This window comes from Castanea sativa, chromosome 5 (assembly GCF_040712315.1).
Source record: "Castanea sativa cultivar Marrone di Chiusa Pesio chromosome 5, ASM4071231v1".
In the NCBI taxonomy this organism is placed as follows: domain Eukaryota; kingdom Viridiplantae; phylum Streptophyta; class Magnoliopsida; order Fagales; family Fagaceae; genus Castanea; species Castanea sativa.
This window is the reverse complement of record NC_134017.1, coordinates 19,159,025-19,183,820: the sequence shown is the minus strand read 5'-3', so window position 1 is coordinate 19,183,820 and position 24,796 is coordinate 19,159,025. Positions and strand designations below refer to the sequence as shown.

The following is a 24,796-nucleotide window of genomic DNA, read 5'->3' as shown; positions in this document are numbered from 1 at the left end:
AAAAAAAAAAACCCTATTTCTCTCACACTTTGCCTAAATAAGAAGCCATCGGCTCTTCTACAGGAACGAACCGTTAGTCCCCCGGCCCCCATTACTACTGGCATCTATTTTTCCTTAGTACCAGCTAAAGATGTGGTCTGTTTGGCTTTGTCACTAGCTTTCTTATAGTGATTGCCACACATTGGCTTTATAGGAAGAGAAACCATAAATGTAATGAAAAATTAACTCCTGGCTCTATGGTCTTTCCACTTATCGGGGAGACCCCTGATTTTCTTGTCTCAAACAAGTAAACACTATGTGTGTATTATAGTTTTAGTTTTACACTAACATGCACAATATCCTTCAAATGGCTTGATGGCGATTTGAAGATTAATTTGCCTCCTTGAAATGTTGGATGTTCTAATCCACGGATATTTTGCTTGAAGTGTGAAGGGAATTGAGCGTCTAGTGAATTAAAGATGTTGTGCGATGTTCTGTAGCTTGCTTGAATGTTGTGATTTGGTGAGGAAATTGATGTGTTTGGACGTATGTATTCTCTTGGTCGATCGTTCTGTATTATGTCATTTTAATCGTGGTGAGATTAGTTACATTTTAGAGAAGAATTCATGTTAATCAAATGATTGAAATGGCATTTTTACCAAGTCCAATACCCCCTGATAAGGGGGAGTCTTACATCTTATACGAAATGTCTTGGACTCTAATTGGTATAAGACCTAACCTTGACTCTTTGAGGGATGATGAGGTTGTAATGTTTTAGAATTAAGATTTAACCCCTGATAGATTTCTCAGTTACAAAATGAGATATCTACAGTGATTGGCAACCTTCATTCGTGATTCCAATTTAGTTGTTCACTATTTCTGTCATGATTTTACCTTTTTCTTTGGGCTCAATTGGACATGCAGGTGGTGCAGTGAAGGGTCTGTGAACTTTAAAGCCCATTGTCTTTTTCTGTATCTGTGAAATGTAAAGCCCGTGCTCTTGTTTAATGCTAAATTTCTATCCATGATTTTTTTGTTTTTTTGAAATGTATTGTATTAGAATTTAATTACAGAGAGAGTAGGGAGAAAGATCGAGGAAGTAGAAATTAACGTGATGGCTAGTTAGAACGGAATCAGGCCTTGAGATCTTTGATATTTATAACAATATTTAATCTAAGTTTTGTTTCAGTATATGTGCATAGTTTCGGTAGGTTATTGCCAATTTGACAATAGAAACCTAAATTGATTTTGAAACTGACACCATTCTTTGTGATGGTTAAAAGCAGATAGCTCGGGCTTTAGAAGGAAATCTTTCTCTGGATGATCTATATGAGGGAACCAAACCTGGGAGCAGTGGGAATGAGGACTCAAAGAAATTCAAAAAAAAAAAAAAATGATACTGCAAAACCACGAGTAAGGCATGCGCATTAATGACCTAGTACCTACTTAGGGCAATACTCAGGACAGGGCCAGGCAGAGCGAAAGTTTTTTCTTGAGAAGCTGATATCTCATGCGCAAAACACGTCAAAACTATCAAATCCACAAAAAGTTTTACATAATTAAGTGATGATTTTTACAATGACCAAGGACTATCCATTCAGTTTTAATTTGGTCAATTTTTAGAGTTGCATTTTTAATGTAATTACATATCCATGGTAGTTAGCAAAGTATTATACGTGTCCACGTTCTCTTCTTTTTGTTTTTCGATCTAAATAAAATATTCTTTATCGTCGAATTTCTATATTATGAAAAAGAATTACTTCATGCAGAGTTGAAGCTGGATGAAATTCTTATGTGTATTTCATGTTGCGGAAGTTACAAGAAAATAACTATAGCAGCTCCAAGAATTTTGTTTAGAAGGTCATTAAGAAACTTAAATTTTTTTTAAAAAAAATTAATAAAAATAAAACTTGAATATATTGAGTTATCAATAAAAAAAATACATGAATTTTTACAATTTCCTTCTACAAGTTTTCAAAATTTTAAGTTGTTACATAATACACTACAAGAAAAGAGTCTACTAGCAAAATGCCCTCACAAAAATTCTAATATCGTCACAAAAGGTTATTAGCAAGGGCATGTGGCCCTCGAAGGCCGTCGTATTTGCTCTTGTTGCTAAAAGAGATTTTTCGACCATACCTTCGCAAATAAATAATTTACGAAAGCAATCCACCATCGTTATTGAACAAATCTGCCCTCACAAATACATTACCAAACGACGAGAAAAGTCGATGACTTATTTTTAGCGAGAGAAAGCAGTCGTCGTTAACAACTATTTGTAAGGATCTTCATACCCTCACAATTAATTATTTTCAAATTTCAAGTTGATGATATACTTTTTAGAGACAAATAATGTCGTCGTTAAAATTTATTTGTGAGGGCTTTTAACCCCTCACAATTAGTTATAAATAATAGTGATGACGTTAAGTTGTCACTTAAAACGTTTTTACAAGAGGTTAAGTGGCGTCGCTATTCTATAAATTGCGAGGGACTTTGTCGTCACTATAAATTGTTTATGACCAAATTTTAATATCATCAGTGATAATATTTTATATAATATTTTGATTATTTTATTATTTATTTATTTATTTATTTATAAGTTATTTTATATCATTTTTGTTTAATTATCCTGTTACAATTGTATAATGATTACTAAAAATTGATCCATCGAAACATAAAAATTCTTATAAGTTCAAACTTTAATGTATAGAATATACAAAAAAATCTTGAAATTAAACCATGACATAAAAATATTATTTTAAACTTAAACAACTAAAATTATGACAAGATCTATATTAGTTTTCCTCTAAGTCACCCTCCAAGTTGTTTTCGACCTTCATGTTATTGTTTGAGTTGTCCTCTTCATCTCTGCTAGTTCTTAAAAAAAAAAAAAAAACATTAAACCTGAGTTAAAATGAAACAATTAAAGTGAATTTGTATTTGTATCAATGCTTCAATAAATAAGTACACATATTACTATATCAAATATAATCATATAATTTATCATAAACAACGATAATAACTTCTTCTTTTTTAATTTAACAATAATAATAACTTAATTTGATTACTTAAACCACTATCAAAATTAAATATAAATTAAAATGATATAACAATTGTGAAAAATGTAAACCACAAATAATGGTTAGAGAGAATGCAAGAGAGATAGAGAGAATTTATGACAATGTATTCATTTATACTCACCTCTCATTCTTCATCCATCCATTTATCCATCTTTTTCCAAAAAGGTATAAGAATGAAGGAATGACCATTCTTGTAATGATCTTCTTTCCTTGGGAACTTCTTAAAAATAGGATTTTAAATGTGAAATATCCAATCAGAATAGTGGTGTTTCACATATTCCACAAATGCCTTCTTCACTTCCTTGTCTAGTTGCTTATGTTTAAAATGTTGAGCTATATAGCAAGCATATAGAGTTTCAAGCTCAGATCTTGGGTATTCAATAAAATTCGTTCAAGCTCCATTCAATTTTTGGTGAAAAAGAATAGTAATCTCTCAAGCAGCTTTTGGTATGATGATTTTGGCTTTACTTTTACATTCCCTTGCCATGTCTACCTTTTTTTTTTTATAAGCCCTGCCACGTCTACCTACTATTAGTTAATATTAATATGATGAAAGTATAATACAAATATGTATATTTCCAATACAATTGTGTTAAAGACATGATCCACTAGTAAAAGATGATACTAGACCTCATCCCCAATCCAACGATACTTGTTGCTACAATCAACACACAAATAATTGATTTTCATATCTTTATTTATTGAATATTTAAATGCATACTCAAGAAAATTTTCAACCCCATTAATATACTCTGTGCACAATCTAGTAGAATGATGTATCCAAAATTTATCAACTGACATTTTATCCACTCCATATAAAACATCATATTAATTATAACTAACAACAATAATGGTTGCTAAAACTTATATAATTATGCAGTCTTAAAAATAACTAGCACAGTTAACATTGGGTCTTATAAACATAAACATCTTTTAGTATTTTCAAATTTTCTTTTAGTATTTCATTTTTTTTTCACTATCCCATCTAGGTGAGCTTGACGGGACTGAGATGGTTGGCTTCATATTGTCACATTTTTAATCTTACTTTTTTTTTAATGAAGGGCAAATTACAACTTTTTCACTTGTGGTTTGGCCAAAATTTAAGTTGTCTACCTGTGGTTTAAAGTTTGAAACTTTGCCCACCTGAGGCCTGCTCTGTTAAGGGTCCGTTACCCACCTATGACTTTTTCCATTACAAACATAAAAAACATAACAAAATTTTAAAAAATAAGATCAAAAGGTGGCTTTTTGAAATTTAGAAGCTTGCTCAAGAATTTCAATAGAACACATAAATTGGCATTTTAGACTTGTAAGATGATGTTTTATTCTCTCTATCATATATTCATATCAATTTGTGCCAATAGAACATTTCCATCTCGCCGTTTGTCACCGGACCCACCACCCTAGGAAATTCTTCCTCGTCAATTTCACTTTGAAGCACTTTTGTATTCTCTAATCTAAACAAAGCCCATGACCTCAAGCTTTCCCTCTCTATCTATGATTTCTGTTTCATTGATCTGGCATTTGAAGGTTTAACGGTTGCGCATGAAGGTTTGAGTAGTTGAAGATGTGCTATGTGAAGATCGAGTTGGAATTTTTTGGGTTCTATTTGGGCGTTCTAATTTTGAATAAGAATTTATGGTACAAAACACACACACACATATATATATATATATATATATATATATATATATATAATAAAAATAATAATAATAAATAATAATCTGATGTTCTGTTCACAACATTGTAGCTCAAATCTTCAAAGATATTTCATCTTTCTTTCATCTTTTGGGAAAGAGAAACATAGAGAGTTCAAAGATATACGGATACCCATCACATTTACAACTCACAAGACCCCTCACCCATCACCAAACCAGAAATATATAGTTCAATATTCTTCACATTCACTAGCTGCGAAGAACCCATTAACCAACCAAAAGCCAAGCCATCCATAAATGTTGTTCAGTTCATAATGCTATTGTTGTCTGCTAAGTAAATTTAGAACTCACTTTCACTTTTTCTTTTTCTTTTCGTTTGACCAGATGATGGAAAAAGCTTGGATTTTTCAAGTGGGTTTGTTGACTGAAAAAATGGACAGTACTGGGAATTTTGTAGTGGGTTTGTTGTTTTGTTGATAGAAAAGATTGAAGGAGGAAGGAACAGAGAGCTGGGGTTGGGGTTTCATGTTTTAGGTTTCATTGTTCTTCACTAATTTTGTCCAATTTTCCTTTTATTATCTCTCATTAGTGATTATTCTGTGTTTGGCTAATTTTGTTGTGTTGTTCTAATTTGTATGCAAGATTAGTGGGTTTTAGATATGTATAATTGTTTGTGGAAAGTGTTAGCAAGAGCTCAGTTGGATAATTTTTGTGTTCTAAATTTCTTGAGCAAGTTTCTAAATTTTTAAAAAGCCACCTTTTGATCTTATTTTTTAAAATTTTGTTATGTTTTTTAAGTTTGTAACGAAGAAAGTCCATAGGTGGGTAACGGACCCCTAAGGGAGCAAACCTCAGATGGGCAAAGTGTCAAATTCTAAACCACAGGTAGACAACTTAAACTTTAGTCAAACCACAGGTGGGTAAATTGTAATTTTCCCTTAATGAATAACTAATCATGCATAAGCCAAAAAATAATAATGTAATAATATAAGAATTACTCAAGAATTGCCCCAGCATTCATTCATTGCTAAATTAAGTATCATTAACAATTTTTTCAGAACTAAATACATGCTCATCATCCTACCACATTGATAAATTGAAATAGAATTTCAATTGACAACTATAAAAAGTGTAAACTTATTAATATTGATCTTTATTGTGTACGTCATGAATCAATGATAATTCATAGCCACCAAAAAATTGAAAGAAATGTTGATCTGATTTGTACCCTAATAAAAATCATGGATAAGATTCAAATGAAAACAAGAACATGAAATTTTTAACATTTTATATAAAGTAATGTAAACAAAACTACAATGTGTTCCATGGATTAGAATAAATAAAAAGAGTTCAACAAGAAAATACTGTCATCAAGCTTACGTTTTCCAGGAAATACTTTGCCTCTGTATTTGAAAGCTTATTCAAAGATCCTATAACCATATACAAAACCCATTAAAGATAAAATATAAACCATAACTTAGATATTGAAAAAAAAAAAATACTCACTCTAGCCTTGCCAAAACCATCCATTTTTGCTTTCTTGTTATCCTTCCACTACCAAAACTCAAAGATCAATGAAACTAAGACTGGGTCAGTTGAAACCTGTATATCATTAGAAACAAAACACTGAATAAAAAGAAAATTAAATGCACTTCAAAAGCTACAACTACGTAATACTGATTCTAATAAGCTAGCTTAAAATTTTCAAAACAAGTCACCCTGAAAAAAATTTAAAAAAAGAAAAAGAAAAAAAGAAACCTATTTGTTCGTTCAACTCTAAAGTGTGATAGGAACAAAAAAAACAAAGCATCACACGCTCTACATTACAAAAGAGAGAGAGTTATTGGAGCATTTCGTCGAACAGATGGTAGGCATAACTTAAACCCACTTTCATTCCTAAATACAAAAGCAGAAAATTGAATTTCCCATTTTCTTTGTGCCCATATAGTATTGTTCCCATCAAGATTAATGCTTTTTAAAAAACTTTTTATCGCAATCAGGTTCTCTGATTTAAACCCACAAATTTTCAGTCCTAAACATGATTTTCCTACCCATGGATTCAAAGAATCTACTTGCCTAGTTTCTAAATGATGTGGTTGCTAATGCTGTTTTGATGTCACTTTGAGTGTTGGTATATAAAATTGCTTAGGTTCTCTGAAGAATAAACTTATAATTAGAGATACCAAGAGCTGCCTAACCGAATTCGAAAGTATTCTTACCACTTAAAAATACTATTAAATTTTCACATTTTTTTTCTTTTACCAAATATTAGAAATGTTAGCTCCAAATCCTCCATTACTATTAAACCATGTATTTAGATGAACTAAACAAACAAAACAACAAGGCAGCAGACGAACTAAACAAACAAAAGAATAGTAACCCAACAGCTATAATACGTGATCTATTATATAACAATTTTTGTAGTTTGGCACCAATAAAAATTTCAATCTTTCACTTCAGAGAGAAAAAAAAAAAACTATGTGCATCACCCACCAACTATTAATTGACTTATGAAGAACAGCTCTACTCATTCTTCACTCGGACAAAACAACAAACACATAACATGTGTAATAGGAAAATCATTGAAAATACAGCCAAACCCCTGTTCTGTCTCTTTAGATAGAACAATGAGGTATTTCATACACTGAGTAACATATCAGACAAGTAGGAGAACAACAATTGATACATATACTGATCAAGGCCTTTAAAACAAGAAAATTTATCATTTGTAGACAAATTATGGCCCCCAAATTCTGGATAAAATCCCACGGAGAGGATTTGAAATGACGTTCTTAAATTATGGCTTCAGTAATTTAAACTTAAGGATCTAAAATCAATGACATCCTAACACCAAAACCATATTCTTGGGAGTTTAGGGCTCCAAAATCATTCAAATCCAAGAAAAAAAAAACCACAAATGAAAAGAAAGAAGAAAACGAAGTTTGAAATTTCAAATGAAAAATGTGATATTTATTGTTTTTATTTTATGATGAAAACGTGATATTTATTGTTGAAAATGAAAGAAGAAAGAGATTACAAACACCTTGCCAATAGAATATCCGTCGCCTTGTACTCATCTAGCGTGAGACAGAGAGAATGGAAGAAAAAATGACTTACCCTCCAACCTTGCTTCACCCAAAGGAGGAGTCTTTTTCTTGCAAAAATGGTCTCCACCGGTGGGATACTTGGAAGCTAGATACAAGGGAAAGAGTTGGTGAGACTTACCTTGCTTTGGGTAGGGTTTGTGGTTTTGGGCTAGGTTGCACGGACACGCCATTTTTGGTAACGTGTCCGTGTCCTTCACGTGTCGAACACCAGAACCGGTACGATTCGTCAGACTCCGGTGTCCGAGTAGTGTCTTTTTTTTTTCTTTTTTCTTTTTTCACTTCTCCGACACGGCGCCGACGCGGCTTCAACACGCTAGCAGTGAAAAAAAAAAAAAGAAGGAAAATCACATATTTTGACAAATGGACTTACCAATACCATTGATTTCATGATATACCCTAAAACAAAGTCTAAGAAGTGAGAACTCATTAGCTCGAAACCCACCTCTCAAGCTCTCACCCACCCTCCCTCTGACCTCTGCTCGCTGTGCCGCTGCCCTCTGTCCCTTGCCGGAGCTAGATCAGGCCGATCAGCGAGCGCCATAGACGTCGCTCTGTCCTTGTCCCTTCCGATCTCTCTCTCTCTCTCTGCATGGACATCTCAGGTCTGACCTCTTGGCTTAAGCTTCTCTCTGTTTTTTTTTTTTTTTCTTTCAGATATTTGTTGGCCATTTGGTTGGGTGAATAGGACGGGTTGCTTATTTAAGTATTTAACTTATAACGCTTTTTTTTTTTTTAATCCCACTCTCATGGTCACTGTGTGACTGTGAGAGTGGGATATATATTATATAATGTTGTTACATTAATATTATGTGTCATATAATGTAATGTTGTTACATTAATATTATGTGGCATATAATATAATGTTTTTTTTTAATCCCACTCTCACGGTCACTTTTATGTTTCTAGTTTGATGTTGAATGTAGTCTATTTAAAATTTTGGTTTGTACTCTAAACATTATATGTATATTGTTGTATTACTTTGGGTGTTAATTTGCTTATTTGTAGTTCTTACATAATTTAAATTTTAGACATAAACGAATTTTATGTCTAAAAATATTTAAAAATATGCCTAAATATAAAATTTAATTAATTATTTAATTGTCGTGTCCATGCCGTGTCGTGTCCTTGTTTTTCAAAAATTTCTGTATCGCCGTGTCCATGTCCGTGTCGTGTCCGTGTCCATGTCCGTGCAACATAGGTTTTGGGTAGTATTTTTGTGTTTGAAATTTTAGAAAAGAAATGGTGGGTTTTGAGTAAAGAAGAAGAGAGGAGGAGGGGAAGTAGGCTAAGGAAGATCCATGATAGAGAGAGGGAGAGAGAGAGGGGGAGGGGGAGAGAAAATGTGGGTGAGAGGAAAATATTTGAAGTAAAGAAGTGGGAGATCAAAAATGAGAGGCCAAAGTGGTGGGAAGCTGAAATAAAAAATAAGTGGGAAGTCTGAAAATTTTTAAGTGGTACGAGGGACTTATTGTGACGAAAATGGCACTTATTGCAGCGGAAAAAATCTCCGTAATACGTTTGAATCCTATTATGGCGACTTTTTCACTTATTGCAGCGGACTTATTGTGAGAGGAAAAAACTGCCACAATAAGTCATGAAATTTTCAAAATTTTTTGAAAATTTTGAATCTTGGTTTCTTTACTTCATACATATAGCAACGGTTTTAAAACCGCCGTAATAGGCTCTTAAAACCGCCGTAATAGGCATTTAGGGATTTTTTTCCCTACACTAAAAGTAATAAAATATAATTTAATACTAAAAATTAATAAAATATAATTTAATAATTAATAAAAATATAAGATGAAACTCGAGGACCAAAATTAATAAAATATAATTTAATAATCATTAAAATGACTGAAATACCCCTAAGACTAAAAAAGGGCAAGATACCCCATAAACTTAGAAAAGGACTGAAACACCCCTACCACCCAAAAAATGACTGAAATACCCCAGCAACATGAAAAATGACCAAAATACCCTTGAAACATAAAAAGACCAAAATACCCTTGAAACCTAAAAAAACCGAATTTAATAAAATATAATTTAATAATCCTTGAAAATGACTAAAATACCCCTAAGACTAAAATAAGGCCAACTTACCCGACAAACATAAAAAATAACCGAAACACCCCTAGCACCCAAAAAATGGCCGAAATATTCCCGAAACATGAAAAAGAACTAATATACCTTTGAATTCTAAAAAAAGGCCAAAATATTATTAAAATCTAAAAAAAGATTAAAAAAAAAAAACCACCGAAACCTAAAAATGACTAAAAACACCCCTTTAGCCTAAGATGATGACCAAAATACCCCCAACGGCTAAATACTCCCTAGGCATTAAAAAATGACCAATATACATCCTAAGCCAAAAGTGACTTAAATACCCTTAAACTTAAAAAAAAAAAAAAAAAAAAAAAAAAAAAAAAAAAAAAAAAAAACCAAATTAATTATGACATTGTTATGTACTTATATACTTGCTTATATGTTTGCTTTTGATTTAATTTTTTTAATTTATCATATGAAAAAGACAATTGCAATATAGATCTTTATATTTATTTAGGGATTATTTTAGTCAAACTTTGTATTTATATTAATTTATATGTAAATAATTATTAAATTAATTATGACGTCATCACGGTTCAACTTCAGTTTGACCTTAGTCCGACCTTAAAATCCTTGAACCTCTCTCTTTTATGGTTCATTGAACGATCCGGGTTTGAAAACCATAATCTCCAGTGGACTAGCCAAAGTCATTTTTGGGAGAGCAAATCCAAAAAATCAGCTCCTTTCCTCTTTGTTCACTCTCTCCCTTCTCAACCGAACTCATTTCTCTCTCTCAGGTGTAATGTAACACAATCAAAACACAAACACAATCTAAAGTCAGAAAAAAATTAATTGGAACAACAAATCTAAAATCAATTGATTGATAACGTGGCTACTAATCTTTGATTACCTTGAAATTTTGTAAGCATGAAAAATATATGAAGATAATGTAATCTAATGGTAAATTTGTCAAAATTCACATCGAATTAAGAAATATAGGGCTGGGTTCAAATTACACCTAATGCAGCTCTAAAAAATGTTACACTGCCCAATAACTTATTATTGAATTTATATTTTGAAAATCTAACCGTTAGATTACATGTTCTATATGGTCTTAACATGCGTGCCAGTTTGCATGCCAATCGGATGTAATTTACAATTTGATCTATAAACTCATCTTTTATGCATTATTTTAAACTACTAAAATTTGAATCTAGACAATTGATTGATGACATGGTTATTAATCTTTTATCACCTTGAAAATTTGTAAGCATGAATATATGAAGATAATGTAATCTCACGGTAGATTTGTCAAAATTCAGATCGAATTAAGAAATATAGGGTTGAGTTCAAGTTACACCTGAAATAATTCTAAAAAATGTTACACCACCCAATAACTTATTATTGAATTCATATTTTGAAAATTCAATCGTTGAACTACATGCTCTATATGTTCTTAACATGCATACCAATTTTTATGCCAATCGGATGTAATTTACCATTTGATCTATGAACTCATCTTTTATGCATTATTTTAATGGGAAGAAATTTTTATTCACTTCTAAGAGAGAGAGAGAGAGAAAGAGAACAAAAGGCTGATATTCTTGAATTTTAGGCTACCATTTTGAAGTTGAAAGTGCTATCATTTTTTTTATAGGTACAATTGTTTAGAAAATAAGGACAAACCTTTCTTATATAAGATGTATATAAAATGTTTTTTTTAGACTGTAAACAAAAGGTTCATCTAAAAAATACAAAGTGTTATATTTTTATGCGTTCCTTTTTATTTTTCTTTGAATTTTAGAATAACTTTTATCTGCAAAAAAAATTAATGTTTTAATGATTTTTTGCGAAGGTCAATTGTGGTTCTTGCAAATAATTTAGTATTAGTAAGGGCATATTTTTAACCTACACAAAAAATAAAAATTTTGCGAGGGATTTTTATTGTCCCTCGGAAATAATTTGGTGTGAACATTTCCCTCCAAAAATTTTGACATTTTAATGATTATTTGTGAAGGTCGATCCTAGCCCTCGTAAATAATTTAGTATTAGTGATAGTTTTTTTTAACCGTCACAAATAATACACTTTTGCGAGAGATTTTTAATTGTCCCTTGCAAATAATATGGAGAGAAAATTTCCCTCCAAAATATTAGTATTTGTGGAGGCTATAACACATAATTGCGACCGCTTTTTTTGTTGGTCACAAATATTTCACATTTTACCAAGTATTTGCGAGGGCTTTATTTTGCCATCACAAATAAGATTTTTTGAGAGGGTTTTTTGGGTCTGTCAAAAATTGTTGGTCGCTAATAAGTTTTTCTTGTAGTGATAGTTCATTATGAGTATTATTATATTATCATTACGAGTATTTATTTTTTTTGCAATTATTAATTATTATCTATTTATCATTTTTTTATAAATATATTTTAAACTAAATAACTAAACTCAACTTGTTGCCTTTATATTAATTATTGACGCACACAACCACACTCATTCTCACTACATGTTTACTTAACCAATCATATGCTTGAATAATCACTGACTTTATAATTTTTTTCTTGAATTTTTCTAACTTTATGATAAAAAAATTTCTATAAGATGATAACAATACACACTCATGTAACAAATCTCCTCTATTTCCTAATTATTAAATTATATAAAGTTATATTATATTTATACTGTACATGCAAACATCTACACACACCATTATTCACACCATCGTAACAAAAAGTAATGCACACAATCAATATTAGATACACTCATACATGTATAATATAGATTTATAATAAAAAATGGCACTTACAAATCACAAACACTTACTCTTGCTCTTAGAGCCAGAAGTACTTGTAATAAGGGTGTATAAGATTTAAGTTAGGGTGTGTAAAAATATTTTTAAGAATAAATTAAAATATTAAACTAACAAAAAATATTAAACACACACACACGCACATACATGGCAAAACAGGAGGGTTGGGTTGGGTTAATTGGATTGCGAGTCGGGTCGGGTTGACTCGTATTTTTCACATGAATTTTTTTTTTTATTTTATAAAGAAAATAACATGTATTTGTCATTTGGAAAGTCATGGCAACAAATTACTTAATGTAAAATGCATTACTTTGAATTCACCACTTATATCAAGAATGAACTCAGCTAAACTTATTAATACTTATTCAATAATTTTAAAATTATACAAATCCTAACATTGTTATCTAAAACAAAATAACATAAAGATAAGTAAAAAAATACACAAGTTTTATTTCCACAAAATATCAACATCCCAAAATATAAAACAAAATTACAAATGACTTATTGGATAACTCATTTGACAAAGAATAAAAAAAAATATAAGAAATTTACAATCTTGAAAATTAATTTTTAATCTATTATCAATTGTGGTTGACACTCTATTTCAATTTAAGATATACATTAAAGTTTGATTGTTTACTTATTTATATATGGTCTCTTTTATGAATATCATATCATTTTTAAGCAACATTGATTCTAAAAAATATCATAATTTATTTTAAAAAGCCGTTTATTTTGTACATAAATTGTTAAAAATAGGTATAAGCATTCATAATTTATGCTAATTGATACTTTAGCTTCATTATTTTCACACTTATGAATGTTTGTCACACATATCTACAATTTTAAATCTATATTTTTAACTCTATTGTAACCAAATTTTCTTGGCATGTACTTTGCTATTTGAAATTTAAAAATCTTTACTTATTACAGAATGTTTAACCATTCATCTTTCAATTAATTTGCATGCAGTTATGTAAATGTCTCAATTGTTTCCATAAAACTCACAATAAACAATTAAACCAATATTGTCTTAATTTTGTTTTTTTTTTTACCAAAATTTTTTTTAATGGTTTGGGTCGGATCGTGGGTCCGGTTGGGTTGACCCGCAAAAAACAATGGTTGGGTCACGAGTCAACCCGTATTTGCTTAGGGTCAAAAAAATCAAGTTCGGGTTGGGTATTTTGTGGGTCGGGTCGAGTCAGAAAATTCTGACCCCTATTTTTTTTTCCTTATTCTAACTTTTAAACTAAAAATCACTAAGGAAAAAAATTACTATAAATAGAGAAACACTATTTTTGGGGCCTTAACAAAGGAATTTGCCTAAATTTAGGTGATGCTAGAGATATATCAAGTTGATCAGAATGTTGTTTTCCTTTAACCTACCAAATTTCATGCAATTCTGGCATTGTCTCCCTGATGGCCTCTACTAGCACCCCCCTTGATCTTGCATCATGACTTCTGGCACCCTTAATACTTCGGAAAGGCCTGTGTTATCTGTTTACATCAATATTATGATCCGGATTGACAGCTATATATGTTTTTGTTGCTATTAACTGGTAGTGTCACATGTCATATCGTACTATACGATATGCGATACATATCATATGATATGTATAGTATCGTATACAAAATATTTCATATTGTAAGTGCTCATGAATCGTCAAATACATAGGTGCTTATTGTATTAATTGTATCGTATCTTTGAATTATATGTATCGTACAATACATAAACAAGTGGTTTTAAAATGAGTTTTTTTTTTTTTTTTTTAATTTGCGGTTTCATTTGATTTAAACAAATTGTTAGACGTTTTTTAACCCAATATTATTGGGATACTTAATTGAGTGCAATAAAATAACATGTCTATGAGTTTTGTTTTCCCTTTTTTTTTCTTTTATCTCCTACTTCATTTTTATATCTACAAATTTCTATTTTATGCTATGAATAATGTATTAAATGAATGTATAAATTTTTTTATTGTTATAAGTCTAAGAAGCTAGAATGTTAAGAAGAAATAATAATAAAAAAATTATTAGAATAAAATAACATGAAAAGAGATAATAAATGTTGAAGATGATAAAGAAATAATTTTGCAAGATGTTGAACATGATGATAATATTGACTAGATGAAATTGATTAGGCAAGATGATGAAAATAAATTCTCGTATATTATGTATTATCAATTTTGTGTTTAATCAATTTGAATTTGTATGTTATAAACATATATTAATTTGATTTAATTAATTAGTTTTGTTAAATATTATTACATAAATAATGATTAAATTTGTCATTAGTTGTGTGTGCGTGTGTGTTTATCAAATAAAGAAAAAATTGTCATTGGTTGAATATATTCCAAATTTATTATAAATATACTTTTATATATATATATATATGTATATATATATATATATATATATTTATAATTTTATTAGATGTTTTTTTATCTTACTATATATATATATATATTTATATATATATATATATATTTATAATTTTATTAGATGTTTGTTTATCTTACTATATATACATGATTTTTACACAAAATCAAAATCAAAATAAAAAATCAAATCACAATACGAATTCACGTTTTTGACAATTACGCTATGTCTAGAAGATACAGATATATTACAACCATGTATATATGGAATGGTCTGCTCAACGAAATTTTCTTGTTTCTATATTTAGCATGATGTCTTTCCACGCGGTTGGTTTTTTATTTTTCTTTTCAAACAATGAGGCTTGACGTATCCATGCTATAATGCTCGGAGTACGCCATGACCCAATTTCATCCGTAAATTATATGTCAGTGACTTAGTCTAAGAGTCCGTTTGGTTTAGAGGATAGAAAAGTGGGAGGATAGAAAATGAAGAGATGATGGAAAAGTGAAGGGATGAAAAACTTTTTTGATTGGTTGGAAAGAGAAATGGGAGGATAGAAAATGGAGTTTGTATAAATTTATTCATATGAAATAAATGAAAGTTCATGTCCAATAAAAAATAAGAAATAAATTAAAAAGAAAAAACGTCCAAAAAAAAAAAGCATTGTATAGTACTATGGTGAATCGCGGATTCATGCACATCATCATTTTTTTTTTTTAAATCAGCGTCCAGTGAAACCCAAAAGGGAAAAAAAAAAAATGGTAGGCAAGCCACATTTATTTCTGCCAGGTTGAGCTTGCCAAAAAAAAAAAATAATAATAAAAAGAAAATGTGAGCAATTTTGTCCAAATATTTTTGTCTAAATATTTTTGTCCACTTTTCACTCCCATTTTCTCTCCAATTTGGAGAGATTGTATTTTGGAGGGGGAGGAGAGAAAACTTGTGAGCCCCACCAAAATCTCTCCTCTTTTGCACCCTCAACCAAACAACCAAAAACATCATTTTCTCTCCACTTTTCTCTCATTCATTTTCCATCCTCACTAAAATCACTCTAAACAAACATAGCCTAACTCCAACTCAATTCCAAACTCTGATGAAAGTTTTATGTCAGTGACTTAGTCTAACTCCAACTCAAGTCTAACTCCAACTCAATTCCAAACTTGTGACTTAGTCTAAGTCCAACTCAATTCCAAACTTGATGAAAATTATATGTCAGTGACTTATTCTAAGTCCAATTCATTCCAATCTTTCTTTCATTCTCATCAGCTTCCACTTTAGAAAGGGAGAGATTCAAAATTGTCAAATATTACTGATGATGCCGAAAAATCACCAATAAATTGCAAGCACTCCTCAAACCAAAGCAACACCTGCAAAAGGAAAAAAGAATGCCTAAAAGAGAGAACCGGTGTGGTGCCGGCCAAAAACCCTCCGAAGGTCAAGTTAGAGTCTTACTTTTCAACCCTAGAGTGCCAGAGTTGAGATAATTGTGCATACCTTGATGCTAGGGTTTCTGGGGTATTTATATTGGCGTAGAATTTTCTTTCCTTTTAGGATTCTACTTCCTTCTTGAGCTCTTTTCCATATAGGAGTCTTCTTATTATGGTCAAATGTGTAACGCAAGAATTCCAGGTGTACACGCTTGCCTGGAGATAAAGCAAAGCCAAGTCAAACACATCGTGTGACAAACAACTAAGGATTTATAATCAATCAATTATCGGACGGGTACTCAATGATCGGCACCGTCCTATATGCATTCCCACGATATTAATCCGTCTACTTCCACTCCGTCCTCCTAGGACGGAGGAAAGATCCGTCTTATGTTTTTCATCCTCTTCAGTTGCCCCCTTCACTCCTTGGATCCGTCTTTCGACACTAGACGGATTCATGGAGTGACCCATATGTCAATTTGTTGAGATAGGACGAATCTGGCTTATGAAGGACACGTGGCCTGTATTTATGACGAAGGACACGTGGCCCTTATTGATTAGCTGTTCCCCTGAAACAAGGCGTCCCTTCGTATTCTGTGCCCTTCGCTCTATAAAAGCCTGCCTTTTCTTCCTTCATTTTTCTCTTCCTATAAAAAATTTGCAATCAGAGCGCCACCGTCATCTCTATCGAGCATTCTTGTCGTCCCTCTACTTTATCCGCCATTTCGTATTTGCTCGATTCGATCCGGTATGTACTCCTAACCCTTCTTCCGTCTATTTCTTTATTTTGTTATTTTATATATATGCACTTTCTTTAGATTCGTCAGTGTCTTAGGTTATACCGTCATAAATGTAGGTAATGTCTAGTGCGTCAAGTAATCAATCGTTTGTCCACGACGGGGCGGGCTACGATGAGAGATTCCCGTCAGGTCCAGGAGATCCTAACACTTCAAGTGAAGAGAGGAATCCATCCAGTACCTCTTCTTCCCTAGATGATGAAGGTCTGGAGGCGGAGAGTTCAGAGTCGTCAAGTAGTAGCTTAGATGGTGTGGATCCCCCCGTTCAATCTGTGATTGGTCCGGATGGTTTTAGAGAGTTCGTCATGCTACCCCTCTAGACAGTGAATGATTTTAGGTCCTCAATCACTGAGTCCCACCTCAAAATTCTTAGAACCAAGTATCAAATACCCGATAACATCCGTCTGCGTCTCCCCCACAAGTCCGAGAAATGTTACTACAGGGGGGTCGACGGTGCTGGGATCTATGAGCAAGCCATGAAGGCAGGGCTCAGATTCCCTTTGAGTTCTCTCCACCGTCGTTTGCTTCAATACCTTGGCCTATCCGTCACTCAGATCTCCCCAAACGCTTGGAGAGTATTCATAGGCGTAGAATTTTTATATGGGGCCATGTCCGACGGTGCCCGAAGGTTGACGGTGGAGGAATTCTTCCACTGTTACCGTCCGACGGAGATCGTCAAGTCAAAAGGAATGTACAGTTTTGTAGCCATGAGCCGGTTGTTGAGGCTAGTCAGTGATACATCGGACTCCAATAGGGACTGGAAGAGTAGGTATTTCTTTTTAGAAGGGGACGAAGGGATGTGTCGTCCAGGGGATGACACGTATATGCCCGTCGACACTACATGGGGCATAATGCCTCCGTCGGGTATGCTATTGCTTTGGTTCCCGTCTAATTGAACCTTGAAAGTTATTTTATTTTTTCAAAGTCTAATCGTCTTTTTTACAGCTCGGGACCGTCCACAAGTTACCTTAGAGCAGTGGAGATTCCTGGAGAGAATTTTCAACAAGACGAAGCTTCAAGAGAGGACGTGGGCACAACTTGTCACTCTTGATACCCTCCATTGGTATTGTGACGGTCCTGAACCTTCATCTGCCGCCCGTCGTTACGATAGCAGAGTACGTAAACGTAAGTTCGTCGTAACTCTATCCGTCTTCTTTTATCGTTATTATTTTCTACTCTTGCCTTTCTTCACATCCGTCTTTGATTTGCAGAGATGGACACTGCCAAGAGAAGAGCCTTCATCAAACAACAAGCGGCGAAGAAAAAACAAGAGGTTGGTCAAGCTAAGGCGACGGTTCCATCTCTTCCGTCAAAACGAAATCAACCGGAGAAGGTGGACCGTCTGCCTAAGAAGCAAAAGACCACTCCAGAGCCCGTCGTAGCATTGGAGGCCAAGAAGCCACCCGTTAGGCATGGCAAGGGTAAGGCTTGATGAAGGGCCCAATTCCCACCGGGGAGAAACCACCCGTTCTCTTTCGAGAAGACTCAAGTTATACCCTAGTAAAACTCTCGTCCATCCTGACGGCTGATGATTATGAGGACTTCGGCAACCATGCGACGGAGGCGATGGGAGAGACGGGCCTTTTTAATATTGCGCAGGTACTTTTGAACCCGTCCTCTAGCTTTGTAATCTTCCTTATCATTCGTCATTTACATAGTGTTGTATTTTGCTTTCAGGCCATGCTGATGATGAAAGGGCTAATGGGCCGTTGTCTCAATCACGAGACAATTATGGACCATCTTAGGAAGAAGAATAAGACGATGGAGGATGAGCTTCACGACCTGAAGACCTGGAAGATCAATACGGATAGAAAGCTTAAGTGCTCAGAGCAGGTTAGAGGTGAACTGGAGAAGGAGAATGAGCAATTGCGTCAAATTTTAAAAGACAAGGAAAAGGAGTTGACGGACACGAAGACCTAACTCCGCAATGCAAAAGAAGTTGCCGTCCAGGAGTATCGCGACTCCGACCTTCTTTTGGCAGAGCTTGGGAGTTCCTTTGCTGACGGATTCGACGATGCTATCCGTCAGGTCAAGTCCTCGTATCCCGACCTAGACGTGTCTCATGTCTCCATCGATGCTCAAGGGCAAACCCTTGTGCAGTCCGTCCATTCAAATAGTACAGATGATGTGCTTGCCGTCACTGCTCCAGCTGACGAAGGTCAAACTCTCCCTCCAATTCAACTAGACGACGATCAGAGGAATGAAAATACATCGCCAAAGCATCAGTAGCGGCTCTTTTTTTTTATTTTTTTTTATTTTTTTATATCACGGTTAAAACTTTAACCGTTGTAATTTATTTTGTTGAACCGTCGTATTTTAATTGTGAACATTTCATTTTATGAAATTTTACTTAGCTTATTTTGTTGAATCGTCGTATTTTGTGAACTTCGTTCCATCGTATATTATGTGAAATAATATGATAACAATCCTTGTAGGTTAATCCGTCCCTTATGTGGACAATTTTTATCCATTTGGGTGGTCCGTTCACAATGCGGATTTAGAGATCTCTTCATAACGTGGACTTGACATAATTTTCATTCCTTTTTGGATGACTCGTCCACAATGTGGACGATTTTACTTTTGTCCATTTTGAATGACCCGTCCATTATATGGACTTAGTAGGGGTCTGTCCACTATATGGACAATTTTTATCCATTTTGGATGACCCGTCCATTCTATATAGACTTAGTAGGAGTCCATTTTGGATAATCCTGTCCACTGTGTGGATTTAGTTAATGTTCGTCCACTATGTGGACTTCGTAGATTTCTTACCAATTTTTGGATAATCCCGTCCATTGTGTGGATTTAGTAGACGACCCGTCCACTTTGTGGACTTAGTAGGTCTTCATCCTGTTGGATGATCCGTCCACTTTGTGGACTTAGTAGGTCTTCATCCTTTTGGATGATCCGTCCACTTTGTGGACTTAGTAGGTTTCATCCTTTAGGATGATCCGTCCACTTTGTGGACTTAGTAGGTTTTCATCCTTTTGGATGATCCGTCCACTTTGTGGACTTAGGTCTTCATCCTTTTGAATGATCCGTCCACTTTGTGGACTTAGGTCTTCATCCTTTTGGATGATCTGTCCACTTTGTGGACTTGGTAGGTCTTCATCCTTTAGGATGATCCGTCCACTTTGTGGACTTGGTAAATTTTGAGCACCATACATTTCATATGTTCTGAATAAAAACTCTTTTCATAATGTCAGATCGGTAGACCATATTGTTCATAGAAAAGAAAACTTAGATTCTAATAAGTAAAAACTACATCTGTTTAAAAATTAACTGGAAATATGGAAATAAGGAGGTGGGTGTTGTCTTATGCCCTGTTGCACTACTGGTAGCACTTCTTCAGGTGCTCTGTGTTCCACGGATGGCTCAGTTTCCTTCCGTCTAACATCTCCAAATAGTACGTTCCTTTCCTATGCCATGAGATAATTCTGTACGGCCCTTCCCAGTTAGAATCCAATTTTCCTTGGGAGGCATCCTTTGTAGCGCCGAGTACTTTTCGTAATACCAGATCTCCTACCTGGAAGTCCCTGTGCTTGACCTTGGAGTTGTAATGTTTTGCCATCATGTACTGGTAGTACTTCTTCAGGTGCTCTGTGTTCCACGGATGGCTCAGTTTCCTTCCGTCTAACATCTCCAAATAGTACGTTCCTTTCCTATGCCATGAGATAATTCTGTACGGCCCTTCCCAGTTAGGACCCAATGTTCCTTGGGAGGCATCCTTTATAGCGCCGAGTACTTTTCGTAATACCAGATCTCCTACCTGGAAGTCCCTGTGCTTGACCTTGGAGTTGTAATGTTTTGCCATCATGTCTTGGTATCGCGCCAGTCTTTGTGCAACTGCTGCCCTGACCTCGTCTACAAGGTCAAGTTCTAAACGCAATGCTTCGTTATTCTTGCTCTCGTCGTAGCTCTCCACACGGTAGCTCGCTAATCCAACCTCTGCCGGTATGAGGGCCTCAGTACCATACGCCAATCGAAACGGTGTCTCTCCTGTTGGTGTTCTCGCCGTTGTCCTGTATGCTCATAAAACGCTTGGTAGTTCGTCCGGCCAGATCCCCTTTACCCCCTAGAGCCGGGTCTTGATAATCTTCAACAAGGACCGATTCATGACTTCAACTTGTCCGTTGGCCTATGGGTGGGCAGGCGACGAGTAGTGATTTTTGATTCCCAGCTGAGAACAAAAGTCCCTGAACGCGTCGTTATCGAATTGCTTCCCGTTGTCTGAAACGAGCACCCTTGGAATTCCGTATCTGCAAATAATACTTCTCCACACAAAGCTACGGATGTTTTTCTTCGTGATAGTAGCCAGAGCTTCTGCTTCTACCCATTTGGTAAAGTAGTCAATACCAACCACCAAGAACTTCAGCTGCCTTACCACTGTAGGGAATGGACCCATGATGTCCAACCCCCATTGTGCGAACGGCCATGGAGCCGTCATAAGGGTGAGTTCTTCCGTTGGCTGCCTAATGAGATTGCCAAATCGTTGACACTTGTCGCAAGCTCTAACGTATGTATGGGCATCCTTTTGCATTGTTGGCCAGTAGTATCTGGCTCGGAGTAGCTTGTGCACTAGAGACCTTGATCCAGAATCGTTTCCGCAAACCCCTTCATGGATCTCTTTCATCACGTAGTCTGCTTCTGTGCGGTCGAGGCATCTTAGATATGGTCGGGAGAATTCTCGTTTGTATAGGACGTTTTTGATTAAGACGAACCGGGCAGCTGTAACCTTCAACTTCCTCGCGTTCTCTTTGTTATTAGGCAGCTTGCCCTCCTTGAGATACGCCATAATTGGAGCCATCCAGCAATCTTCATTGCTTACCGCCTGCATGCTGATGTCATTTAATAATGATGAAAGCTGGAAAAAGGACAATACCTGTTCCGGGACGATCATTGGTTCGGCCGAAACTGCCTTTGCAAGTCGGTCTGCTTCCTGGTTCTCCTCTCTTGGGATTTGAATCATTGTGAATTATAGGTCACTCGTTCGACCCTTCACTTCCCCAAGGTACCTTCTCATCCTCTCATTCTTGCAATCATAGCTCCCATTAACCTGACTGGTCACGATTTGTGAATCGGAGTAGACGACCGTCTTCTTAGCCTCTGCCGCTATTACGAGTTCCAGTCCTGCAACCAGGGCCTCGTATTCTACTTCATTGTTAGTAGTAGGAAAGTCCAGACGGATCATGCATTCAATCTTGTCTCCTTCCGAGGTGTGGAGTACGACTCCAGCACCCCCAGCGCGCTTATTGGAAGATCCATCCGTGTGAATTCTCCAAGCGAGCGTCTCTTCTGCCCCCTGCTCCTCTGTGGTAGTGAATTCAGCAACGAAGTTCGCCAATATCTGTCCTTTCACTGCCGTCCGTGGTTGATACTGGATATCGAACTCACTCAGCTCGATTGCCCATAGAGCCATTCGTCCAGCCGATTCGGGATTGCTCATTGCTCTCCGTAGGGGTCTATCTGTCAGGACATTTATGGTGTGCGCTTGAAAATATGGCTTGAGTTTCCGGGCCGCAGTCACAAGAGCAAATGCGAGTTTTTCCATTGGTGGGTATCTTTCTTCTGCTCCTCTTAATGCCCGGCTTATGAAGTACACAGGCTTCTGCACCTTTCCTTCTTCTTTGATCAGAGCTGCACTGATCGCTCTTGAGGAGACAGCGAGGTACAGGAACAATTCTTCCCCCGGCATAGATGGGCTAAGCAACGGCAGAGCGGAGAGATATGTCTTCAACTCTTCGAATGCCTTTTGACACTCGTCCGTCCACTCGAAAGATTTCTTTAGCGTTCGGAAGAATGGGAGGCATTTGTCCGTTGCTCTTGATACGAACCTGTTTAAAGCTGCTATCTTTCCGGTCAAGCTTTGCACTTCTTTTACCGTCCTTGGAGGAGACAGCTCTATAATCGCCTTTACTTTCTCCGAGTTGACTTCGATGCCCCTCTGGGACACCATAAATCCCAAGAATTTTCCTGCAGTTACTCCGAACGTGCATTTGCTCGGATTCAGCTTCATTTTGTATGTTCGAAGAGTATTAAAAGTCTCCTGGAGGTCCTTCAGATGATCAGACACCTTTGCGCTTTTTACCAACATATTGTCCACATAAACCTGCACGTTTCTGCCAATTTGGTGCGCGAACATTTTGTTCATCAGTCTCTAATACGTGGCTCCCGCGTTCTTAAGCCCGAAAGGCATTACCTTGTAGCAAAAAAGTCCCTGGCTCGTCACAAATGAGGTTTTTTCCTGATCAGACTTATCCAATTTGATCTGATTGTAACCGGAGAAAGCATCCATGAAGCTCAAAAGTTCATGTCTTGCGGTGGAGTCCACAAGGGTGTCAATGCGTGGGAGTGGGTAACTGTCCTTGGGGCAGGCTCTATTCAGATCCGTGAAGTCGACGCACATCCTCCACTTCCCATTGGACTTCTTGACCATTACTACATTCGCCAACCAATTAGGATAGTACACCTCGCGTATGAAGTCCGCTTCTTGTAGCTTCCGCACCTCTTCCGCTATGGCTTGATCTCGTTCTGAGGCAAACACTCGCTTTTCTGTCGGACCGGAGAGAAGGAAGGTGATACGTTCAACCTGTGAACTATGACTGTCAGATCTATTCCCGGCATGTCCTCGTGACTCCATGCAAAAACATCTTGATTTTTTTGGAGGAATAATACGAGCGCTTGTCGGATTGTTTGGTCGGCGAGGGTGCCGATTCTGGTTGTTCGGTCGGGCCTAGAATCATCCAGTTGAACTTCTTCCAATTCTTCTATCGGTTCCGCTGTTGTTCTCTGTTCCTCGATATTCATTGCTTGTAGGTGATCATCCATTTCCATCATGGCGACGTAACATTCCCGTGCAGCCACCTGATTTCTCCGCAGTTCTCCAAGTCCATATTCGGTAGGAAATTTGATCATTAGATAGTAGGTAGAGGTTACAGCCTTCCATGCATTGAGAGTGGGCCGTTCGAGGATGGCGTTATACGCTGAAGAGCAATCAACCACGAGAAAAGAAACATCCTTGGTTATTTGCTGCGGGTAATCTCCAACCGTCACAGACAACGTAACGACGCCTAAAGGATAGACCCTTGTTCCTCCGAAGCCAACAACGGGTGCGTTCGTTGGGACCAGTCGTTCTTTGTCAATCCCTATTTTCTGGAATGCGGGGTAATAGAGGATATCTGCAGAGCTCCCATTGTCCACCAAAACTCGATGCATGTTGTAGTCCCCTGCCCGTATGCTGACCACAAGCGCGTCGTCATGTGGGTGGTGAAGGCGTCGCGCATCTTCTTCCGTAAACCCGACGCTGGGGCTATCTTGTCGTGTCGCTTTTGGTGAAGTACCTGTCGACTGGACGCTTTGAACCGTCCGTAAGTAGGTTTTTCGGGCCTTTTTGGATGACCTTGCAAAAGTATTGCCCCCAACAATCATCCGTATATCTCCTACAGGTGGCCTGGGACGCTCATTTTCCCGTCTGGGATTCTGCTCCAGGGGTTGATCCATTCTCTCCTTCCTCACAAAC

At 35.8% G+C, this 24,796-nt stretch overlaps 1 protein-coding gene across 1 annotated transcript; it reads right to left on the bottom strand.

Annotated features, from left to right (window-relative positions):
* Positions 1-21,415: 21,415 nt before the first annotated feature.
* LOC142634862 (uncharacterized) lies at positions 21,416-24,492 on the bottom strand. The gene is made up of 4 exons (XM_075809112.1): positions 24,142-24,492; positions 22,334-23,221; positions 21,864-22,108; positions 21,416-21,536 (listed from the first exon to the last, which is right to left on the bottom strand). The coding sequence occupies exons 1-4, from the start codon at positions 24,490-24,492 to the stop codon at positions 21,416-21,418; spliced, it is 1,605 nt and encodes a 534-aa protein (XP_075665227.1).
* Positions 24,493-24,796: the final 304 nt, after the last annotated feature.